General features: G+C 38.4%; 1 protein-coding gene across 1 annotated transcript; it reads right to left on the bottom strand.

The window, feature by feature from the left end:
• Window positions 1-4,465: 4,465 nt before the first annotated feature.
• On the bottom strand, window positions 4,466-17,573 carry OTOP1 (otopetrin 1). The gene is made up of 6 exons (XM_079307474.1): window positions 17,234-17,573; window positions 12,594-12,730; window positions 9,678-9,736; window positions 7,617-7,747; window positions 5,712-6,658; window positions 4,466-5,334 (listed from the first exon to the last, which is right to left on the bottom strand). The coding sequence occupies exons 1-6, from the start codon at window positions 17,517-17,519 to the stop codon at window positions 5,164-5,166; spliced, it is 1,731 nt and encodes a 576-aa protein (XP_079163600.1). The 5' UTR covers window positions 17,520-17,573; the 3' UTR covers window positions 4,466-5,163.
• Between the last annotated feature and the right edge of the window lie 1,749 nt (window positions 17,574-19,322).

Here is a 19,322-nt window from a genome sequence, read left to right as displayed (position 1 = left end):
GGACTTAGCCTTAGGTAGATTAATTGTATCTGTGCATTCTTAAAAACATTGTAATATTCCACTTAAGCCTGGTAAATATTTGATTGCAGAATAAATTAGAATAAAGAAGTTATGGTATCCTTGAAAATCCTGGCTAGCAACTCACTTCCTCTCCCAGCGTGGGATGGAGGAGATAATCAGAACAGTAAAGGTAAGAAAATTTGTGGGTTGAGATAAAGACAATTTAACAGATAATGCACAAGGTGTGTGAGCAAGCAAAGTGAAACCAGGAATTACTCCACCACTTCCCGTGGGCAGGCAGGTGTTCAGCCATCCCCATGAAAGTAGGGATCCATCACATAACAGGGACTAGGGAAGACAAATGCCACCACTCAAAATGTGTGTCCCCTCACTCACTGCTTCCTTTTTCTCCCTCAGATTTATGCTCAGCACAAAGCCATATGGTGTGGGATGTGGTGTGGGATGTGGTGTGGGATAAGGTGTGGGATTTGGTGTGGGTGGGATAAGGTGTGGGATGTCCCTGGGTCAGCTGTCCTGGCTGTGTCCCCTCCCAGCCCCTTGTGCACCCCTGGCCTCCCCACTGCTGGGGTGATGGACAGAAAGGGCCTTGGCTCTGTGGAGGTGCTGCCCAGCAATAGCTAAAACATCCCAGCACAAATCCCAAACACAGCCTCACACTGGCTGCTCTGAAGAAATTCAACTCTATTCCAGCCAAAACCAGTACATGTGGACAGGAGATATTCCTCACTCTGATTAAAATGCTGATGTAGTTCACCAGAATTAATGATTCTGTGTGTGGTTTTCACAAGATGGCTTTTAATTCCAGGTGTATTGCAGTGGCATTCAAGCAAAGATTTATTGGAAACCAAACATAAAACACCCACTGCTTTGTTACAAATGAAGTAGAGAGATAGCAGCTGGTTTTCATGCAATCCCTGTTTTTTCAAAACTTTCCACCTACTGCATCCATCTTTATTTGTACTTAGGCATAAATCATGGTCCATTTGCTTCTGGCAAGAAAATGAAAAATGTGTTGGTAAAGATTTTACCAAAGGCCATATTTTAAAGATGAAATTCAGTTCTCTTTTAGGTGAAGAACAGTAGTAGGGGAAGGCAGAAGGTATGCCATATAGAACTGTAAGTTTTGTTTCAAATGTCAGCCAAATAAACATTATGGGACATAACACACCTCCTAATTAATATTAAAAAACAACAACAACAACAACAAATAATAATAAAAAATACTCTAATCATTGACTACTGACATTAGCATATCATCATCTTCAAGATGAAATTGATCCTTTAGAAACTAATAGAGCAAAACCTCTTTTTTAAAGTTCTCCTTAGCAATTGCAGCTGATTCAATTCTGTTTCAATCCAGATCTCATTTTATTCATGCATGCACAGAATGAGGGCAAATGCTTGGGGACAAGGGTTCCCAGGGAATAAGTGATCCAATGAGCCATCTGTACACACATCATCTCTAATCAGGGTGAGGTGGGGAAAATAAAAATTATTACATTATTAAAATCTTGAATTTTGGGAATCTTTTATTTCATGGATTTTTGGTGAAAATTAATGAGTTATTTAAGTTAGTGATAAGAAACATGCACTTATATTACTTGGGTAATTTCTCTCTCTGCTGTTCTCTAGAGTCATCTATTTCTCTGAACTTACACAGTCCACTCAAGGTCTATGGAACACAAGTGGACAATACAACAAATAAATATTTCCAAAATTATCAAAATGGACATTATTTTTTGCATGATTAAAAGAGAAAATTCAAAGTATCATGAAATACTAGTAAAAGGAATTCACTTTTTTTAGAAGGGCTCAACCATGAGTCCTCCATTTTCTTCTATCTCAGTGTCATTGATGCAAAAAACCCCTTGGAAAATCTGTGGTCATGCAAGTTTGACTCTTCAGGTAAATTGAGGACTGTAGTGCTATTTTTGCACCTTAGCAGCCTTTAGTTCTGTACTCATATGAGTTTAAATATAACCCAAGCATGCATTATTGAATAGACAAAATTATTTAGGGAAGAAAGGGAAGGAGTGGAAGACCCTAACAGAAGGATGAACATCGGAAAATAACTTTCTGGTTAAGATTATGCAGCAAAAGCTCAGAATCCTTTGCATATCATTTTAAAGTAATATTAAATTGGAGCACCTCAAGAGAATATCAATGAGCAGCTGTTAGACCTCTCTCCTGGGTAAGCAGTCTCTCATGCCTCCTGTCACATGCTTGAGCAGATAGATAGGCAGAAATAGGTTTTGTGCTATTTATTATATTTTCAAACCTGTAATAAATCAGTATTGTCAATATATACTAGAGAAAAAAAAATTAGAAAACAGCTGTTTGAGAAAGCCCAGGTTTGGCATTGAGCAGAGAGCTAGAGGCCACTCTATATTAACTACATTAATCTAAGTATTTTTCCTTGTCCAAAAATCTATGTTTCATAAGTTTTTTTCTCAAAAACTTATGATTCTATTTTTCCTGGTTCAAAAATCAAATCAAAATATTTCTTAAAAATGTATATTCTCAAATATTCAGGGCTTCATGACTCACTATTGCTTCAAGAGTAGTTAAGCTAAGAGCTGCTTCCATAAATACTCTCTTTGGATGTAACAAATTTTTTTGAGAGAAGTCCTGTTGTGAAAACCTCTTAAGCATGTCAGGTCAAAATCAAGTCTCTGGTCTTGAAACAGACCCATTTTAGTCAGCAGGATTTCATCAGTGCAGCTCAGAATAGAATTTGCCCATTAGCATGTTTAAAGCATTTGCTCACTGCCAGAGTGCTACCTTAATTCACTTTTCTGGATAAACTTCAATTTCAGCACTCAAAAGCAATTTAATATTGCAGGCAAATGAAATTATTTCAATCACAATGTGAAGAAGTGGAAAGGGCTAAATAATTGAAAATGAAATATAAGTAAAAAAGGGTGTTATTTATTTTTGAAACTTCCAAATGTGTGCTACGTGTCTGTAATAGAGCATATGGCCCCTTCTTGGCCTAAGGGATTTAGAGCTAGCTCTGCTTTGGCTGAACACAAATGCTGGAAATCAGCTAAAGAACACCAGTTCTAGCTAAAGAATGACATGGGACCCATCCCACAGGAGCAGAGGAAGAAGCTTCCTCTAGCCACCTTTATGAGCACTTAAAGGTTGAAATGAAATTTTTTAAATTTTTTTTTTAATTTTTCTTTTTTTTTTTTTTTCTGATGCTGGAATTAGCTGCAGAGTTTGTCCAGGAAGGAAGATCAAAGATTTCTTTGGAAAGAAGATTAAAGTTTTATTTCATTGTGTGGATGGCCCTGTTTACTCAAATTGTAGAGAGACAACTGAGCCGTCAGAGCTGGTATTTACATGAAACTAGGTGAGATCAAGCTACTGAGTTCAAGCAGAAAGATAGAAAATGCTACTGTCTGGAATGAATATAAGAGCCAATAAAGATGTTATAAAAAAGCATGACAAGCTGCCATAGGGACAGGCAGAGATTACAGCAGTTTAAGATAGTGTCTCTTCTGAAAACCATTTCAAATCAAACAACTAAAATTGCTTTGCAGGAATATAGGAGCTCTCATGCTCAGTCTCTTGATGCTTCATATAATTCAGACTTCACCTGAGACTTCAGAGGGATACATCCTTACCTGATCTGGGTGCTGCAACAGGTAAAGAAGGCAGTAAAAATTCCTAAGCAGGTTATGGGTTATGTGTACCATAAAATAGAAGTGAAGATTGATTATGATGTGAAGTAATTCCAGAAGCAACCTAAAGCAATCAGGTAATTTATCGAGTGGTCTGTGTTTGCCATCTAGTGGTACAAAGCCAAATTTTTTTTTCTGCTGCACAAGGGCAGACACAACTGCTGAAATCTCCTGTCTCAGAAGCAAACTTCTTCCACACAGAAATACTTCTGCTGTCGGGGCGATGGCAGTGGTAAATGTACAACTGTCCTTTCAGGAACCAGGAGCAGGAATTTTTCAGCCCTTGACCCACCAGACTTAGGAATAGGTCATCAACAAATTTGCAAGGGTTATCCAGTAATTTATTGATTTCTAGCTCCAGTATTCTGGTTAGTGCTCCAGTCTTTTGGTCTTGCAGGTGCAGATTCTAATATTGAGGCACCCAGCTTTTCACTGCTTTCTGTGAGAATTCAAGCAACTAAATATCACAGGGTTTTTGAGATTATATTCTAACATCTTGTAAACCACACTTTTAAAACTCTCAGCCAAAGGCCCTCCAGATTTCTAGAGGCTTCAGCTTTTCTTTATAGCATCTCTGTATGAAAACATATGATTATTTTCCAACCAAGAGACTGATCTAAAATGAAATTATCAGCTGGTTAAAAAATTGTGCAGGGAATACACACCAATCTGGCACTAGAACACATATACCTAAATATGAGCTATAAGACTAGATTTTTATCTTAAAACATTTCAAGAATATTTGAATAAAGAATTAATAAAAGGATTGATTTTATTTCTCAGTTTTGTCATAGAGTAAATACAAGAAAATTAATAGAAATACATTTTATCAGAAAAAATATATACAGCATGATACCTAATCATACATGTTACCTACCTGGATTTCTTGCTATCTATATGTATCCACAAAATAATAATCATATATTGATTTTCATCAGTAATAAGGAACTTTAAACTAATTCCCACACCCCAATTTTCTAGCAAATATTTTTAGGTTTAACTATAAAAAAACAAAGCTAGAAATTAAGAGTTAGAGTTTTCCTAACATATCTGATCAGGAGAAGCTCCTCATGGGACTTTCTGTTCTAAGTCACACAGAATTTTTTTGTAAACCCTTTTCACAAGTCACAATACAAATTGTATAGAGAACAAATACAAGTTGTCTAAAACAAAGATTAATGAGATTGAATTAACTTTACTATGTACTGTTAATCATATTAAGACTACTATGATTCCGAAAAGTGTATTTATACAATAATACGATATATATAACAAAACATGTGGAGAGAAAAAAAAAATTACATGCTATTAGCTATGGCCCCTTATTTAAAAACATTATTGAATCTTCTATTTATTGAGCAGCTGCTGCATTCACTCATTCATTCACCCGCTCCCTCGACTGTTATTTATGTAATTAATTATTCAATCAATTGTTCACTGAGGGACCGTATATGATCTATGTTTTACAATTGACCTCAAAGAGCGAGGCAGCTGAATGCATGCGGTAGAAAATAGAAAAAGGCATCGCAAGGTTCACAACAATTATCCAGGGTTCAAAGCCAAAAACGATTTCTTCCAGCCCATTGTCATATTCCGGGCGGCACCCGAACGCCGGTGGTATCCACAGCTGCGGGGAAAGAACGCCAGGCCAGGATTAATCACCAGCAGTACAAGTCAATAGCCCTTAATGACTGTGACTCCTCCATACTGCAAACTGCCTTCAGGAATCCCTAAGAAATCCCTCCCTGTTGCTACTGGGGCATGCTGGTGGAAGAGGATTTCAGATTCTGCTGCTGATAGAGTTTTTTGGACTGTTATTAAAAAGAGACTCCCCTAGTCCACATTCAAATAAACTTTGTTCCCCAAAAGCATATTCACCTCTTCCAGAAATAAGATTTACTACCTACAAACTGTAGAACCATGCAATTTTAATATACTTACCATACTTGAAAGGATGGGAAGTTTTAGGGTATTAACTTGTGAATTACATTCAAAATGTCTTACCGAAAGATTGCAGAGGAATAGAAACGCGGCGATGTTCTTCAAAATTCTCCTCTTGCTGTTAGTAGCTGAGTTTCTACTGGAAAATGAGAAATCTGAGGCTGAGTGCATGACCAAACTATGATCCTGACTTGTTTCCTCTTTGGCAACACCAGCACCATCATTTTCCCTCGCACAGATGCTGCCCTTAAACAGACAGGGGATGTCACCGCTGTCACGAGCTGCTCTGCCATTGTAAATCTCTTTGTACAAGGGGGTGAGGGACAAAGTGCTCCCCCGAGATATGGTCACTATGCGAAGAGTTTTAATGTCATCATTCACCTTCTCCTGCTCGCGGTGGATGGATTCAATGATAAAGAGGTTCTGAATATATTTCTCAATAATAACCAGAACAGAGTAGGGCAGGTTGTACCATGTGTATTTGGGATGACCTTGGGCACAGATAATGGCAAGGATTGAGCCCCAGGAGAGCAGCCAGGACCCTGCAGCTGTGCCCACCAGCAGTTCTGCATCCAGTTTTCGAGCAGGATTCTTGGAATTATCCAGAGATCTATCTTCCAGTCTGTAGATGAGAAGGGCAACAATTCCAGCTGTGCACATGAGAGCCAACACAAAGATAGCGTGCAAGTAAAACATAGTGAGTGCTAACTCACTTTTGATTTTTGAACCTCCAATCTGAATTAAATACACAACAACTATGGCTATTGTGCTAGTTAACACCATTAGTCCAAAAATCATTCCAACAGTTATGCCGTGAAATTTGAATGGAGTTTTGTTTTGCTGGTGGTGCTCAACTTTACGGCCAATGTTCTTCCACAGGACATAGAGCATTGTGGATGCTAGGATGTGGTACTCTATATTAAAGGGATATAGGTAATATATTCCTTGAGAAAATATCGAGCAGAGAGTTGTTGTCGTGCAATTGCATTGAGGTGCATGATCATCTAGAACTAAAGGAGAAGGAGAGATTAGTTATGTGCTTTGTAAAGATCCCTTGGTTTAAGTGAATAAATACAACATAAATAAAATAATGAAATACAAAAGGTAAGATTTCAGTCAAACACCCAGTTGCCCACCTAAGAAAGGGTCCCACTTCTCTGTGCTTCACTGGGGTTTGAAAGCAGAAGGAATCCCCAGTAGTTGTCTCAGAATGGCCTGGGTTGGAAGGGACCCTAAAGATCATCTGTTTCACACCCCTCTGCTGTGGACAGGGAACCTTCCTCTAGATGAGGCTGCTCACAGTCCCATCCAACCTGGCCCTGAGCATTTCCAGGGATGGAGCTTCCGCAGCTTCTCTGAGCAACATATTCCAGTGCCTCAGCACCCTCAGAGTGAAGAACTTTTTCTTTATATCTTCCTTATTCTAAATGTTTGCTGATGACAACTTGCACCATCTTACCAATGGAGAAAAGTTTTCATTATTAAAACACCCAAAGTGTTTTACACTTGTCTTGTAAAACAGCACTAATGGATAACTTCTACCCCTTTGAGCCATGCCACTGAATCATGTAGAACCACAGGCAAGAGGCTCTTCTGGGAAAGATTTGCAAGATTATCCATGCTGTTTTTTAATTAATAAGTTAGTAAATAGTAAACCCTCATTTTAACACTACTATATTAATTTATTACTGTGATTTAGTAATAAAATAGTTCCTTAGTGATGCTTCTCAGTGATGTTCTTCCTCAAAAGAAATTTCTTTAAAAATCTATTTGCTTGGAATTTAGAATAAAACTATTGCCTTGATGACATGCATAATAATGATCATATAACATTTCAGTATCAGCTAATTACCATATTCCCCAGAATGACTATGCTGACATAGTCATGAATGATTCAGCTACATCCTGTAGTGACAGTATGAGTGTGCTAGAGCAGGAATTTCACAATGCACCAAACCTTTTCCTTACCTATAGTTATGTTCCCAAAACCAAGGGTGATTAGTCTTTCCTTATGTTCATTCAATTGATGTTTTGACTCCGCTAACACACCATTTGTCCACAGGAGCAAATTTGTGAAAACAGAATGGATAACACCAAACCTACAAAATAAAGTAATTATTGAAGGAATCTGCACAGACTGTATCTTGTGAACTATGTGAAATGAAATCAAACTGATTACATTTCTCTGTACAAGTGACATGGCAGTATACATTTGTCGGTGCAGGGAGACAGCTGAAAAATCATCACTGATCTCTAAAGATGTTCTGCAGTCACTGAATATCAGACTTCTAAAACCATACAGAAATGCAATGTATTAAATGACCTAATGTATTCAACTATTAACAGGATGCTTTTATTATTTCTTATGCTCTCTTATGCGATGGGTTTTATTCTTTGGGCTGGACAAGCTTCATGTTAGTGATTGAACAGTCTGAACAGGATGAATTTTTTTCATACTGTGTTTCCCAGCCTTATGCAGTGCTCCTTCATATTCTGTGTCTGATCTTTCTTCACTGATACAGCCTTCATCTTCTAGCCCATGGATTTTTGTCTCTTGGAGAGAGCTGAAGTTAACAGAGGGCTTTATTCCATTCAAAGTACTGGGACAAATGAGGGTAGGTCTCCATGCAGTTTTGAGACTCCTGGCCTCTGGCAAACCCCTTCAGCTTGGTGAACAGCATTGGAGAAAGAAGTGTACTAATGGTTCTGAACTTTCTAATAAAACCAAGACAAAAATTGTTCTCCATTGCCAAACACTCCCTTTTTTGTCGGAGTTCATGTATCTATCTCTTTCCTAGGCAAAATCCTTTCACCTACCAATGTCAGGAGTTCTCCTGCACCCGAGGATCTTCATGTTTCTTCAACAAGAAATACTTCTTTATTAAAACACTGTTCTCAGTGATTAACTTGCAGTTAGAAATTTTTAAAATCTGCTTATAAACAGAGCTGATAGTACCAGCTGACATGGCAAAGCCTTCTGTAATCACTCTCTTCCTAAGCATGAGGTTTGAACACTTACCCAAGAGAGCAGAACAAATGGAGCCCCTTCACCACAGATGATATTTCTGAACAAATTTATTTTACCTCCTATAGAAACTGATCATGTAACTGATAATTTTAAATAAGTACTTTGAAAATTACCATGTTTGCTTACTTATGTTCTATGCATAGGCAGATTAATATACATTAACCTGCCTTCTCACAAAACCAGACAACACAAGGGATCTGATTTGGTACACAGGACACCACCAGGGATGTTGTGTTTCCAAGTGTATGTGCACAGCTGCACCTACCACAGCTGTGAGGTGTGGCTGACATGCCTGAGGGATGGGATGCCAGAAGGACCTGGATGAGCTCCAGAAGTGGCCCCATGGGAACCTTATGAGGTTCAAAAAGGCCTAGTGCAAGGTCTTGCACCTGGGCCAGGGCAAGTCCCCTTATCAACACAGGCTGGAAACATTCAAGGCTGGGTTGGATGGACCTCTGAGCATCCTGATCTAGTTGAAGCTTATTGCAGAGGGGCTGGACCAAATGACTTATAAAGGTTTCTTCCAACCTAAACTATTCCATGTATCTAAGATCTAGTTTTAAAAAGGTGCTTTCAATGAAATCAATATAAAATATTTCCATTACATTGCGTTGATTGCAGGCTGGCAATATGGGTTCCCTTTCAGTAGGCAAATAAATGAAACAAAATATAGTACATAGTCTTAAAATCCATACATGATGCTTCCTTCTTAAGTGACTCTGTGGTATCATATATTGCCATTTTCCTCTCTCGTGAGAAAAATATATGAAAAAAATATATTCTCTCACTATTTTGTATTACAAAATATCAGTGCAGGTTAAATAAGGGTGAATGGAGTTACTTTCTATTTAACTTTTGTATTTCTTTCTACTTAATGCAATCAAGAGGAGAATCAATCTCTATATACTTTTACTGTCCCTCATACAATAAAACTTTGGTGTTAAAGCTCTGTACAGACCTATACCTATTAACATGCCACATGAGGATCAGATCCACTTTACCTTTCAAGTGTTTTGAAAGACTGGATAACATCCTTTGCATGACACCACAGAAAGTACACCTAAAAGGAAGAAATACAAATATCAATACACTAATGAGCATGTGTAACACTCAGAAAGGAAAATGCATCTGTAGATAGATATTCCAATGGTTAAAACTTCTGATGATTTAAACTGAGACAGCTCCACCTCCACACATGGGAAAGAGCTCATGATTTCCTGTGATATTTACACAGAACCTGAGATTTCTTACATGAGAAATCAGTGGTTTAACAGTAGAAAATCTAAGTATTACTCACCAAAACATGTGTTCCTTCTGTATCTGAAGAGACTTTTATTTCAATGACAAACAAAATAAAGCCACTGGTTGTGGATACAGGTATGATTGCTGCAGGGTGTGGTTATGCCAAGTTGGAATAATTTATGAAATATATTAAATTCTTTGGAGGGAAAGAGATTGATGAAAGGATGCCAGACTTGACTAATAAAACAACAGATGCCCAGGAAGCATAAGAAAAGTTTGTACTAACTGCCTGAGAGACAACCCCATTAAGAAAATCACAGTTGCACTCAAGGATAGTGCAGAAAACTCAAGGAATAAAAGAGAGGGATAACAATAATGAGTTAGCAAGTCAGGGGCAAAGAGATTAGAAAAGGGCAAAAAAATTAGAACACTTTGAGAGCATAATGAAGATCTCAGAGAAAGATTGCTGTTGAAACAAAACCAAGTGTGGATAGGTTGAAGAAGAAGTATACCAATATTCCTCAGGGATGTTAGGGTGACACTGGGAGTCTGTTTACTCTCAATTATTCCTAGGCTACTGAACTCATCAGTAGGTGGACTGAGGAGAGAAAGAATCCTAAAATTTCTCTTAGAAACCTACCTGCAGAAATGGTCTGAAAAGTGATAAAAACTGGGTTCTTCTTCAGCAACCAGAGTAACTGGAAGCCCATTTTTCCACAGCACCCATTACTGTAGGACACCTTCACACCCAGTATTTCTGAGGCATTCAATGTCTCATTTTGGAAAAAGCTAAGCAAATGCAGTTCTTTATGGCTCACCTCTGCTACCCAGCAATAACAATTCCCCTAATGAAGCATTTTTCAGTGAGAGGAGTGGGCACTGTAAAATCCTAGATGTAAAGACTAAAATATTTCATGTAGGTTTCAACTGAAATCATATTGAAATTACCTTAGTCTCTAATGCCAGATTCAATTTCCCATCCTGGGATAAATGCAGTAAAATCTGACAGCAGATCTGAAACCATTCTTTAAAAGTTATAAAAATGTATGTTTTGAAGATCTGTTCAGACACAAGATAGTGGGAATAAACAGGAAAAGTCAGTACAGAAAAAGCATAAAATCCTGTTTTCACTCACAGAATACTCATTGCCTCAAAGGGACTTCTGCCTGCAGAAGAACCTGGGAGGGCAGGTACATGTTGGTTCATACATGGGTGCAGAATGTTTATATTAATTTCATGGCATGTATCAGGATGCCTCAGAGTAAATGACAATAGAATCTGATACCTACCTACTAGAAAATTCATTCTTTGGTTTTTAGATGACACATATTAGGGATGTTCTCTGCTGTGATTTCATCCACTATTTCAAAGACATGAGAAGATTTATTTTAGGTAAGAGGTATCTGGTTATTTACTTTTTAAATTTAACTTTTTCTTTGATTGCCCAGGCTAACATTCAAGTGTTCATTGTTTTAAACTCTATAAATGATAAATTCAGTGACACTGGATGCTCTAAATTTTAAATTAGAGGTGTTGTTGCCTTTGTTCAGTATTTTTATTCACTCTTCCACACTCCAGTTCATGGTGGCTGGAAACCTTGTCATAATGAAGAACGCTGTGTTCAGATCAGCAGGGCAGAAGGGCTTTATTTTGTTGGTTTGTTTTTCAGAGATGAAGTAAAGTTACAAGACATGGAGAGTGACTATTACAAGAATGTGAAATAAAGATTACTTCAACCAACTCAGAATTTCACCCTCAGAGAAAAACAGATGGCATGAGAGTTATTGTTTAAATTTCAATGATTTTTGTTTTATATTTTTAACTGTTGAAGAAAGCAGAAAAATGGAGGTTGTTCAAAAGTTCATTTGCATTCAACCACAATTGCTTGGAAAACATTTATTTTCTTTCAGAATTATTTAAACCTCTTGGAAAATGCATAGAAGTGCCTGGCTATGGTTGAGTATCTCAGCTGAGTGGCTTTATTTTCTTTCTTCCCTACAAACCTGGTGGCAGGGGTTCAGAGGAGTCAATGTGAGAAACAATCATCTGTGGAGTGTACACTTACCACACACTGCAGACCCAAAGTCTTATAACAAACAGGCAGCTGGAATATTTCACAGGAGTCACTGGCCATGTTTGCTATTGGGCAGCCACTGATAAGAACAACCAAATGCTTCTGGAAGGAACATCCCTGTTCATTTCACAGGAAAGTTTTGCAAGTGTTTTAGAACCAGCCAGGAAGGGTTTTGACCCCTTTAATTTACACCTCTAACCACAGTGAAATATCAGGTTATACAGATTGATTGAACTTGTGTGACAAGTTCTACATATACAAACAAGGGAATTGACTTTAGCAAAACACTAATTTCAGCTTGAAAATTCTGAAAATTCTGTATGCATCTTCAATTAAACAAAAAGGCCATGTAACTTCAACTACAGGAGAACATTTTTTATTATTCTTTTTTCAAAGTCGTGTTTGAAACCCATTAATTTAATGTCTAAGCAACTTCAGGTTGCAATGCTTGAATCCACTATACATGCACAAGCATTTAGTCTTCAAAAGTATTCTGTGGTCTGCTTAGAAATCAGATTAGCATTAAGTCCACTGATGACAAGATAAAATATATTTTTTGTAAGAAACAGATTAATATAAAACTGCAAGCAGTGACTTTTACCTGTAAGATGGTGTGGACAGCATGTGCAACAGGAAAAATGCCTTCAGTTGGTGATAGACAGTTTGAAAAATCAATATAATATCCAATTTTAAAGGAGTCCAGAACTAAAGTAATCACTGCAAATAATGTAATCCCACCTATGAATGAGAAAGATATTAGAAAATTTTAATATATAGTTATAGTGTCTGGAGACTATTTGTAAAATACACAAAAATCTATTTAGGGAAGAGAAAGTTGATCAGTATCTGTTCTGGTTTAGGGAAATAAGATTAGATCAATGCTCATGAAGATAATTTACACCATTTTTGTTGTTGTTGCTATTGTTGAGTTTGTACCTCTATGACTAAGAACATTTGGCTACAAGATTACTGAACCAGACTCTAAGGACTCAATTTCCCTGATTTTGGTTTGTTTTGAGGGGTGGGGGTGGGGGGGGGGGAGTGGTGGTTTGGTGTTTCATTGGTTTTTTGGGGTTTTTTTTCATTTTCTTTTAGTCTTTTATTGAAGTAGGCTTTCACTGGATTTAATTTGGACTTATTTGAATGAAGACTAGATAAAAATTTATCCACCTGAACCAGACCTTACTGTATAAATCAGCATCAATATCTTAATCATTCCTTGCCATTCCTCACAGAGAAAATAACATCACTAATGTTGACTTGATCAATATTTATCTTTTATATGGGCTCACAACCTAACTTCCATATACATATCATGTGTTCCACTTGACTTGTGGTAGTAAAAAAGTAATATATACTTCTATTGTCAAAGTTGCATGATAAAAATTAGGTAGAAATTCTATAAACACATTGTATTTTTTTATTATTCTACTGACCCTTTAAAATTAAAAAAAATAGATTTCAGAAACCTTTTTAATCACAAGGGTATGAATTCCAGTAGGATTTTGTGTTTCTGTTTTACAATCTCTCTGTAATAAAAACACTGTCAAATTACTTGTTGAGTGTAATTTCTACCAAGAGCTAAAAACTTTTGCTTTCATATTGCAAAATCTAAAGTCTCAGCTCTACACTTCATGCATGTGTATAATCCCATACAGTTGTTTGTTTTTTTTTTAATTTATGCTTTTTAGGTCAGCTAATCTGTATTCTAACACATGCAATAGGACTGGAGTCCACCTTTTTAAATAGAGGTGCCTTTTGTGTATGAAAGTAAATGGTATCATAAAATGCAAAATTATAGGCTACTCTTGAGATCAAATATGTTTCCTTCCTTATCTAAAGAATGCTAATAATTCTGAAATAAATTAGGATTGCTAGTTCTGATTATATAGTTTTAAATATAACTGCTTATAAATCACTCTGCCTGAGGCAACTAGACATGCTGTGAGCAAGGTGTTAGACTAGATAACCTTCAGAAATCCTTCCTGAATTATTCTAAGATTGATTTTGTGATTTATGGTTTATTTAGAAAGTATGCAGGAAACAGCTTGTTTGTCTGAATTGCATCAGTTTGAGGAGCTTCACTTGTGTTATGATTGTTTCAATAAGAAGGCAAAAGCTATCTTCTGTAGCAAAAAGTTTATAGATTACTGACCTCCAGGGATTAGAAGACTTTTCTTTTAATTTTAGATTGTTTTATTTATTCAAATGGTGTTTAGATATTTCTGCAATCACCCAGGTGGCCAGACTGCAAGTGTATAAAAAGTGTTCAACATGCTTATTTCTGGGCTTCAAAAGAGAATGATTGTACTAATTTTCTTAGTCAAAAATCAAAGCACAAACATAATGACCATGCATATGGTATGTTAATAGTTCTCTGCCAACTTTTTTGATGGAAAATTCAGTAGTGTATACTAATATTAAATGGACACCAGTAATTTCAAGCAAGATAATTCCACCGCTTAGTTATTTCCATTTAAATTTTAAGAAAGGTAAAATTACTGCTATTGAGCACTATTTCATTATTTTTTCTTTTCAAACATTCGTTGAAACTTGCATGTCTTAAGGTATCATTAACAGGATTTTCAATATTGCTGAGTGCTGGCTCATTTCTTCCTAGTAACCATCAAGAAGAAAAAAACCTGATAGTTGCAAAAATACCACTCTCATTTTAAAATATTGTTCAAATAATTGGCAATTCAATGCAGAGAGTAAAAAGATACAAGTTGAAGTCTGACAGGAGCTTTTAAGTTGTCAATGCTTTACATTGAAACTGTGCTGCTGAAGAATGTGATAAAATAAAGCTGTTTGTGAAGCCAACTGGTTTTCTTTTTGAGTTCTCTGACTCACTTCACTGAACTCTCCCAAAAAATGGTCAGAGAGCTTTTCCTGGCAGGAGAGCATACTTAGGGGTTTAACATTTGGAATAAGTCAAGGAAAGACTTCCTAAGGTTCCCTGTAGTTATTTGGGTCAGGATAACTGTGTTGTGTTAAAGACACAGCTCTGCCACAAACTTTTCCCACATCCAGACTCTAGGAGTGGCTCTTGCTCAACCCCACAGGCAGGAAGACAAACAAGGTCGAGGGTTCACACAAATCAACACCTTGGTGCAGAAAGGCTCAAGGAAACTCTCCTGTGAGCAGCTCCTGCAAACTGATCATCTGTCCTTCCAGCACTGCCAAACACATACAATGAGTCAGTTACAGGAGGTTTTGGTTAAATACTTCTGTTTCAACACCTGTAACAGGCAAATGGTCTAACCAGGCAACTACCACCCCTTTTACTAAAATGATGCTCACAGTTTGAAAGGATTCATGAAAATACATTCATTTTATACTGTTTAATATAAGGACATTTGCTCTCACCATTACAGCAAGGAGATATTCTTCAAAAGTAGCTGAAAGAGCTAGAAAAAAATTGCAGAAAACTTTCAGTGGAAAAACCCAAACAAAATGTCTGTCTCACTCCATCCTCCCCTTTCCTTTTTGGACTTTTGATCTTTCAGGTAAAAGATTTCTATGACAAAAGCACACATAAAGAGGAGGACAAGGGGAATCTTGGCAGAGGAATTGCCACCTGAGTTTTTCCTTAGCTCAAATAAGTTTTCTTTTACCAATAGAGGATAAAGCAGTTGTACAGACTTGTTGTAACTACAAGAAACCCCCAAGAATGGGAAAGTGTAGGTCATTCCCTAAGGGCAAATTTGTTGAATTGCAGCCTAGAGATCCAAGAGAAGCCATGGAAGCCGCACCACTTGAGAAGCCAGCACAAAGAGCCATCCTGTGCTGGTAAAAGAAATGGATAAGGTAACCTAGTCGTTCAATCCAGGATCTTATTTCTAAATTTCTGTGACTCCTTATATTCTGTAGGACAAATGAAATGCTGTGAATGCGGCGCCAAAAGAAGGAGGGTGGGGGACCCTGCTGTACTTACCCATGCTAGGCAGTATTTATTCCATATCTAGGAGGGGAAAGCTACTCTCTGAGTAACAAAAGCTTAGCTTGGTCCAAGGTAGGATCAAGTAAAAAAATAGTAAAATAGAAAAAAAGTAAAAATTCAATGAAACATAGTAAATAATCAAGAGGAACAATTCAGCAGTCGGTATATGAACTCCATATATTTCAGAAAAGAGTCTACAGACCATAGCTGTACATTAAACATTTAAAGAATAGTTTTTTTGTCAGCAATTCAAACACAAATATTTGCTGTTGTAAAGAAAAGAAATGATACACAAAAACTGGGATTGAGAACAAACTACATTTCCACAGCACAACTTTATTTTCAAAATTATCAGGATGTTCTTGGAATTTCCTTTTAGATATTTCATTAGCTGCTGTTTTAAAATTAGCTGTTGTCTCTACTGTTAGTAGTTGAAAACATGGGAAAGCTGTCATAATGTTCCATTTAAATACTTACTTTCCAGTCTATTATTTACAGTGCTGAGACTGGACGAGGCTGGTAAAACTGGGATTCCCTACTATTCCACAAGCACTGATGTAGGCTGTTTCTTTTTCTAGATACCCAAAAACAGCCTTCCTGTCACTACAACTCTGTGATGTGCTCCCCAAACCCCTTCTCTCAATAAACCCTTTTACCCTCACTCTGGTATGCACCTGGCTATAGATGAGAGACAGCACATCCCAGCTCACAAACTTGTGAAGTTCTGCAAGTGAAAACTCAGATGAGATTCCTTGTTTAACTGCTTTATGTACTAATTACAAACTGATCTGGCCAGTCTGTCTAACTCTAGATGTTTCAAAAGCATTGCTGTACACATATAAACAGGAATCTCTGATATACGTTGGAATAGAGAACACTTGAGTACCTTTCTGACTGGTACCACCATAAATAGAATTGCATTTTACCATCTGGAAAAGGTGATAATTCCCCCAAAAGAGATACAAGACACCAAGAAAATTGCCTCTTCCACTAGCTATATTTCATTTTTCAAGTTTCACCAAACCAGCCTGATAAGGAAGAAAGGCTCCAGAGCTTCCAGCACTATAAATAGTAGGTAGGAAAGTGAGGATGTTTAACAAACAGCTTCCCAACACAATCTCGTAGTATGTTCAGCTTATGCATATATTTACTTTAGAGTGCACTGCGTGTGCATTCAGTTGGTGAATACCAGGATGCCTCCCGGTGGGGATGGAGAGGGTAACAAAGGGTCGGCAGACACAGGTGATGGCACAGGTGTCCCTTGTGCGGCACCGCTCTTTGTGCCATCAGCCCGTACTTACACTTCAGCCAGCGGGCTCCGGCGTGTGTGTCCTTGTCCCGGATCAGCCTCCTCTGCGTGCAGCTCCTGCACAGGTACCACAGCATCCACAGCAGCTGGATGAGCATCAGCGTGATGAGGTAGGAGAGCAGGTGGCTCTTGCTGATGCCCACGGCATGCACAGCCCAGGCGAAGGTGAGCAGCAGCCCGGCCAGGAAGAGGTTGATGCCGTACTGGCTGCTGAGGATCTCAGCGTTTTTCTGCGGGTAGCTGCCGCCCACGGCGGGGCAGCCGGCGGCTCGCTCCATCTCCCAGCCGCCGGCCAGGCGCTGCGGGCAGGCGGCCCCGCTTTCCCGGGAGCCCCGAGCCGCGGCTGGCCCGGCCCCGGGGGCGGAGCGGGGCAGCCGGTCCCGGCCGTGCCCTGTGCCCTGCCCGCGGGCGGGGGTCCCGCTGCGGGAGAGGCTGCTGAGCTTCCTGCGGGACGCTCTTGCCCGGGACTGACAACAGGGGGCCGGATCAGGGCAAGGAGAAGTCACTCGGACGAAGGGTAGTTCGGACATGGGGTTATGTCCTGTTGGGAGACCTGTGCGGTCTGGACACCTTCCCTGGACAGGTAGATGCGAAAGACACCGTGTGTTGAACAAAGCCCCGGCCCGACGGCTGGAAAGCCGAGGAAGTGCCAAATCCTGGGAGCCGGCGAGGCTGGAGCCTGCCCTGCAGCCCAGGAGCCACCAGCCGCTGCTGGAGCTCCTTCGCACGGCGAGGCAGCGGGATCGCACACGTGCTTCACACTCTGAGCCCCAAGACCATCTTCTTTTGGGCAATCACTGGTAGCTTCGGTTTTCAGGAGTTCTCTAGACCTTTCAATAGTGGTAATTTACCTTGCTTTTTTTAAAAAGTCCCATTCTAACAACACAGTACTATAGGAATTGCTAGCTGGAGCTCAAAGTAGCAAAACTTTCTGCAGAATTTAGCCTGTTTCTTATACATTCTTTTTCCCAAAATTTATACACACTTTCAGTATTGACCCTTTTCTACCTCAAATGAATTCTCTTAACTTTGGATATTTGGGTACTGAGCATATCTTGGAGGCTAAACATCAAGATTGGTCCTTGTTCTGGCCAAGAAGCTCCTAAATTTTTTCTCTGTACCTGTTGATCACACATTGATTACCCAAAACACTGGTTTTTACGAGTGACCCACATCTCGCATAAAATTAAGCCACTAGTTCAACTACAATAATAATAATAAAAAGATATATTGAAAATACAGCATCTATTTTACTCCACTTCCTCTGGCAAAGGAGTAATTTTAAGCATTTTCTCTTCTGAAGCCAGAAATTAATAGAGGGGGTTTTCTCATATAATAAAGAGAAGTAAGTACTTTTGTACTTACATGTAAGTGTCTGGGTTTCACAAGGCTCTTAAAGAACAGGGAAGAAAAACAAAATGGTAGAAAGGTGAAATTAGTGAATTCTGGACAACCACCTATTTAGATAAACATAAAGAAGTAGTAGTTCGTGTCTTTTATTCATTTTGTCCTGCTCTCAAGAAACAGGTATTTTAAGCTATCTGCAAATTTTCCTTTTGAGGAATGCACCTAACAGGAAGCCAGCCCTATATTTCTGTCTGGCCTGTTAACAGCAGTATAAATCAAAAGTGTACCTAGTCAAAGAGTCAGGCTTCAATCACCTCTAGCTCACAGCTACATCCATCATTATCAGAACTGGCATGGTGAAATTGTCAATTCCTACTTCTATCTCATATGATGTAACCTGTAAGTAAGGAAGATGCTTCTATTTCACAGAACTTCTATGGGTAACCATTATAAATAATTTTTACTGCATGGAGTATTTAACTTCATATTATCCAAGGGTATCCCTTGTCACCTGTGAAGGGAAGGTCTTTGGTGCTGGTACACATTCTCATCCTGAAATGAACTATATAAATGGATGCAGAAGACACCTACAGTCTCTGTACCAAGAGATTACATTCAAGCTTTACTAGAGGTGGGGATTTCAATTGCCTCATTTTTTTTTTTCAGGGAATTATTATGCTACCTCTTTCTACTCTCTTGCCCTAAATTCTTTATTTGGCAGTAAGGAAAATAAC

Source organism: Erithacus rubecula (genome assembly GCF_903797595.1).
Source record: "Erithacus rubecula genome assembly, chromosome: 5".
Taxonomy (NCBI): Eukaryota; Metazoa; Chordata; class Aves; order Passeriformes; family Muscicapidae; genus Erithacus; species Erithacus rubecula.
Note: the sequence above shows the minus strand (reverse complement) of the source record. Positions and strands in the feature narration are given on the sequence as shown.

What these genes read in the sequence shown, in the direction of transcription:
- OTOP1 (XM_079307474.1), bottom strand. Translation starts at nt 17,519, where the DNA reads ATGGAGCGAGCCGCCGGCTGCCCCGCCGTGGGCGGCAGCTACCCGCAG. An exon ending in CTGTCCACACCATCTTACAG is followed by an intron (nt 9,737 to 12,593) that starts GTAAAAGTCACT and finishes TCTTCCTTTTAG; the next exon opens with GTGTACTTTCTGTGGTGTCA. An exon ending in TCTTTCAAAACACTTGAAAG is followed by an intron (nt 7,748 to 9,677) that starts GTAAAGTGGATC and finishes TTTATTTTGTAG; the next exon opens with GTTTGGTGTTATCCATTCTG.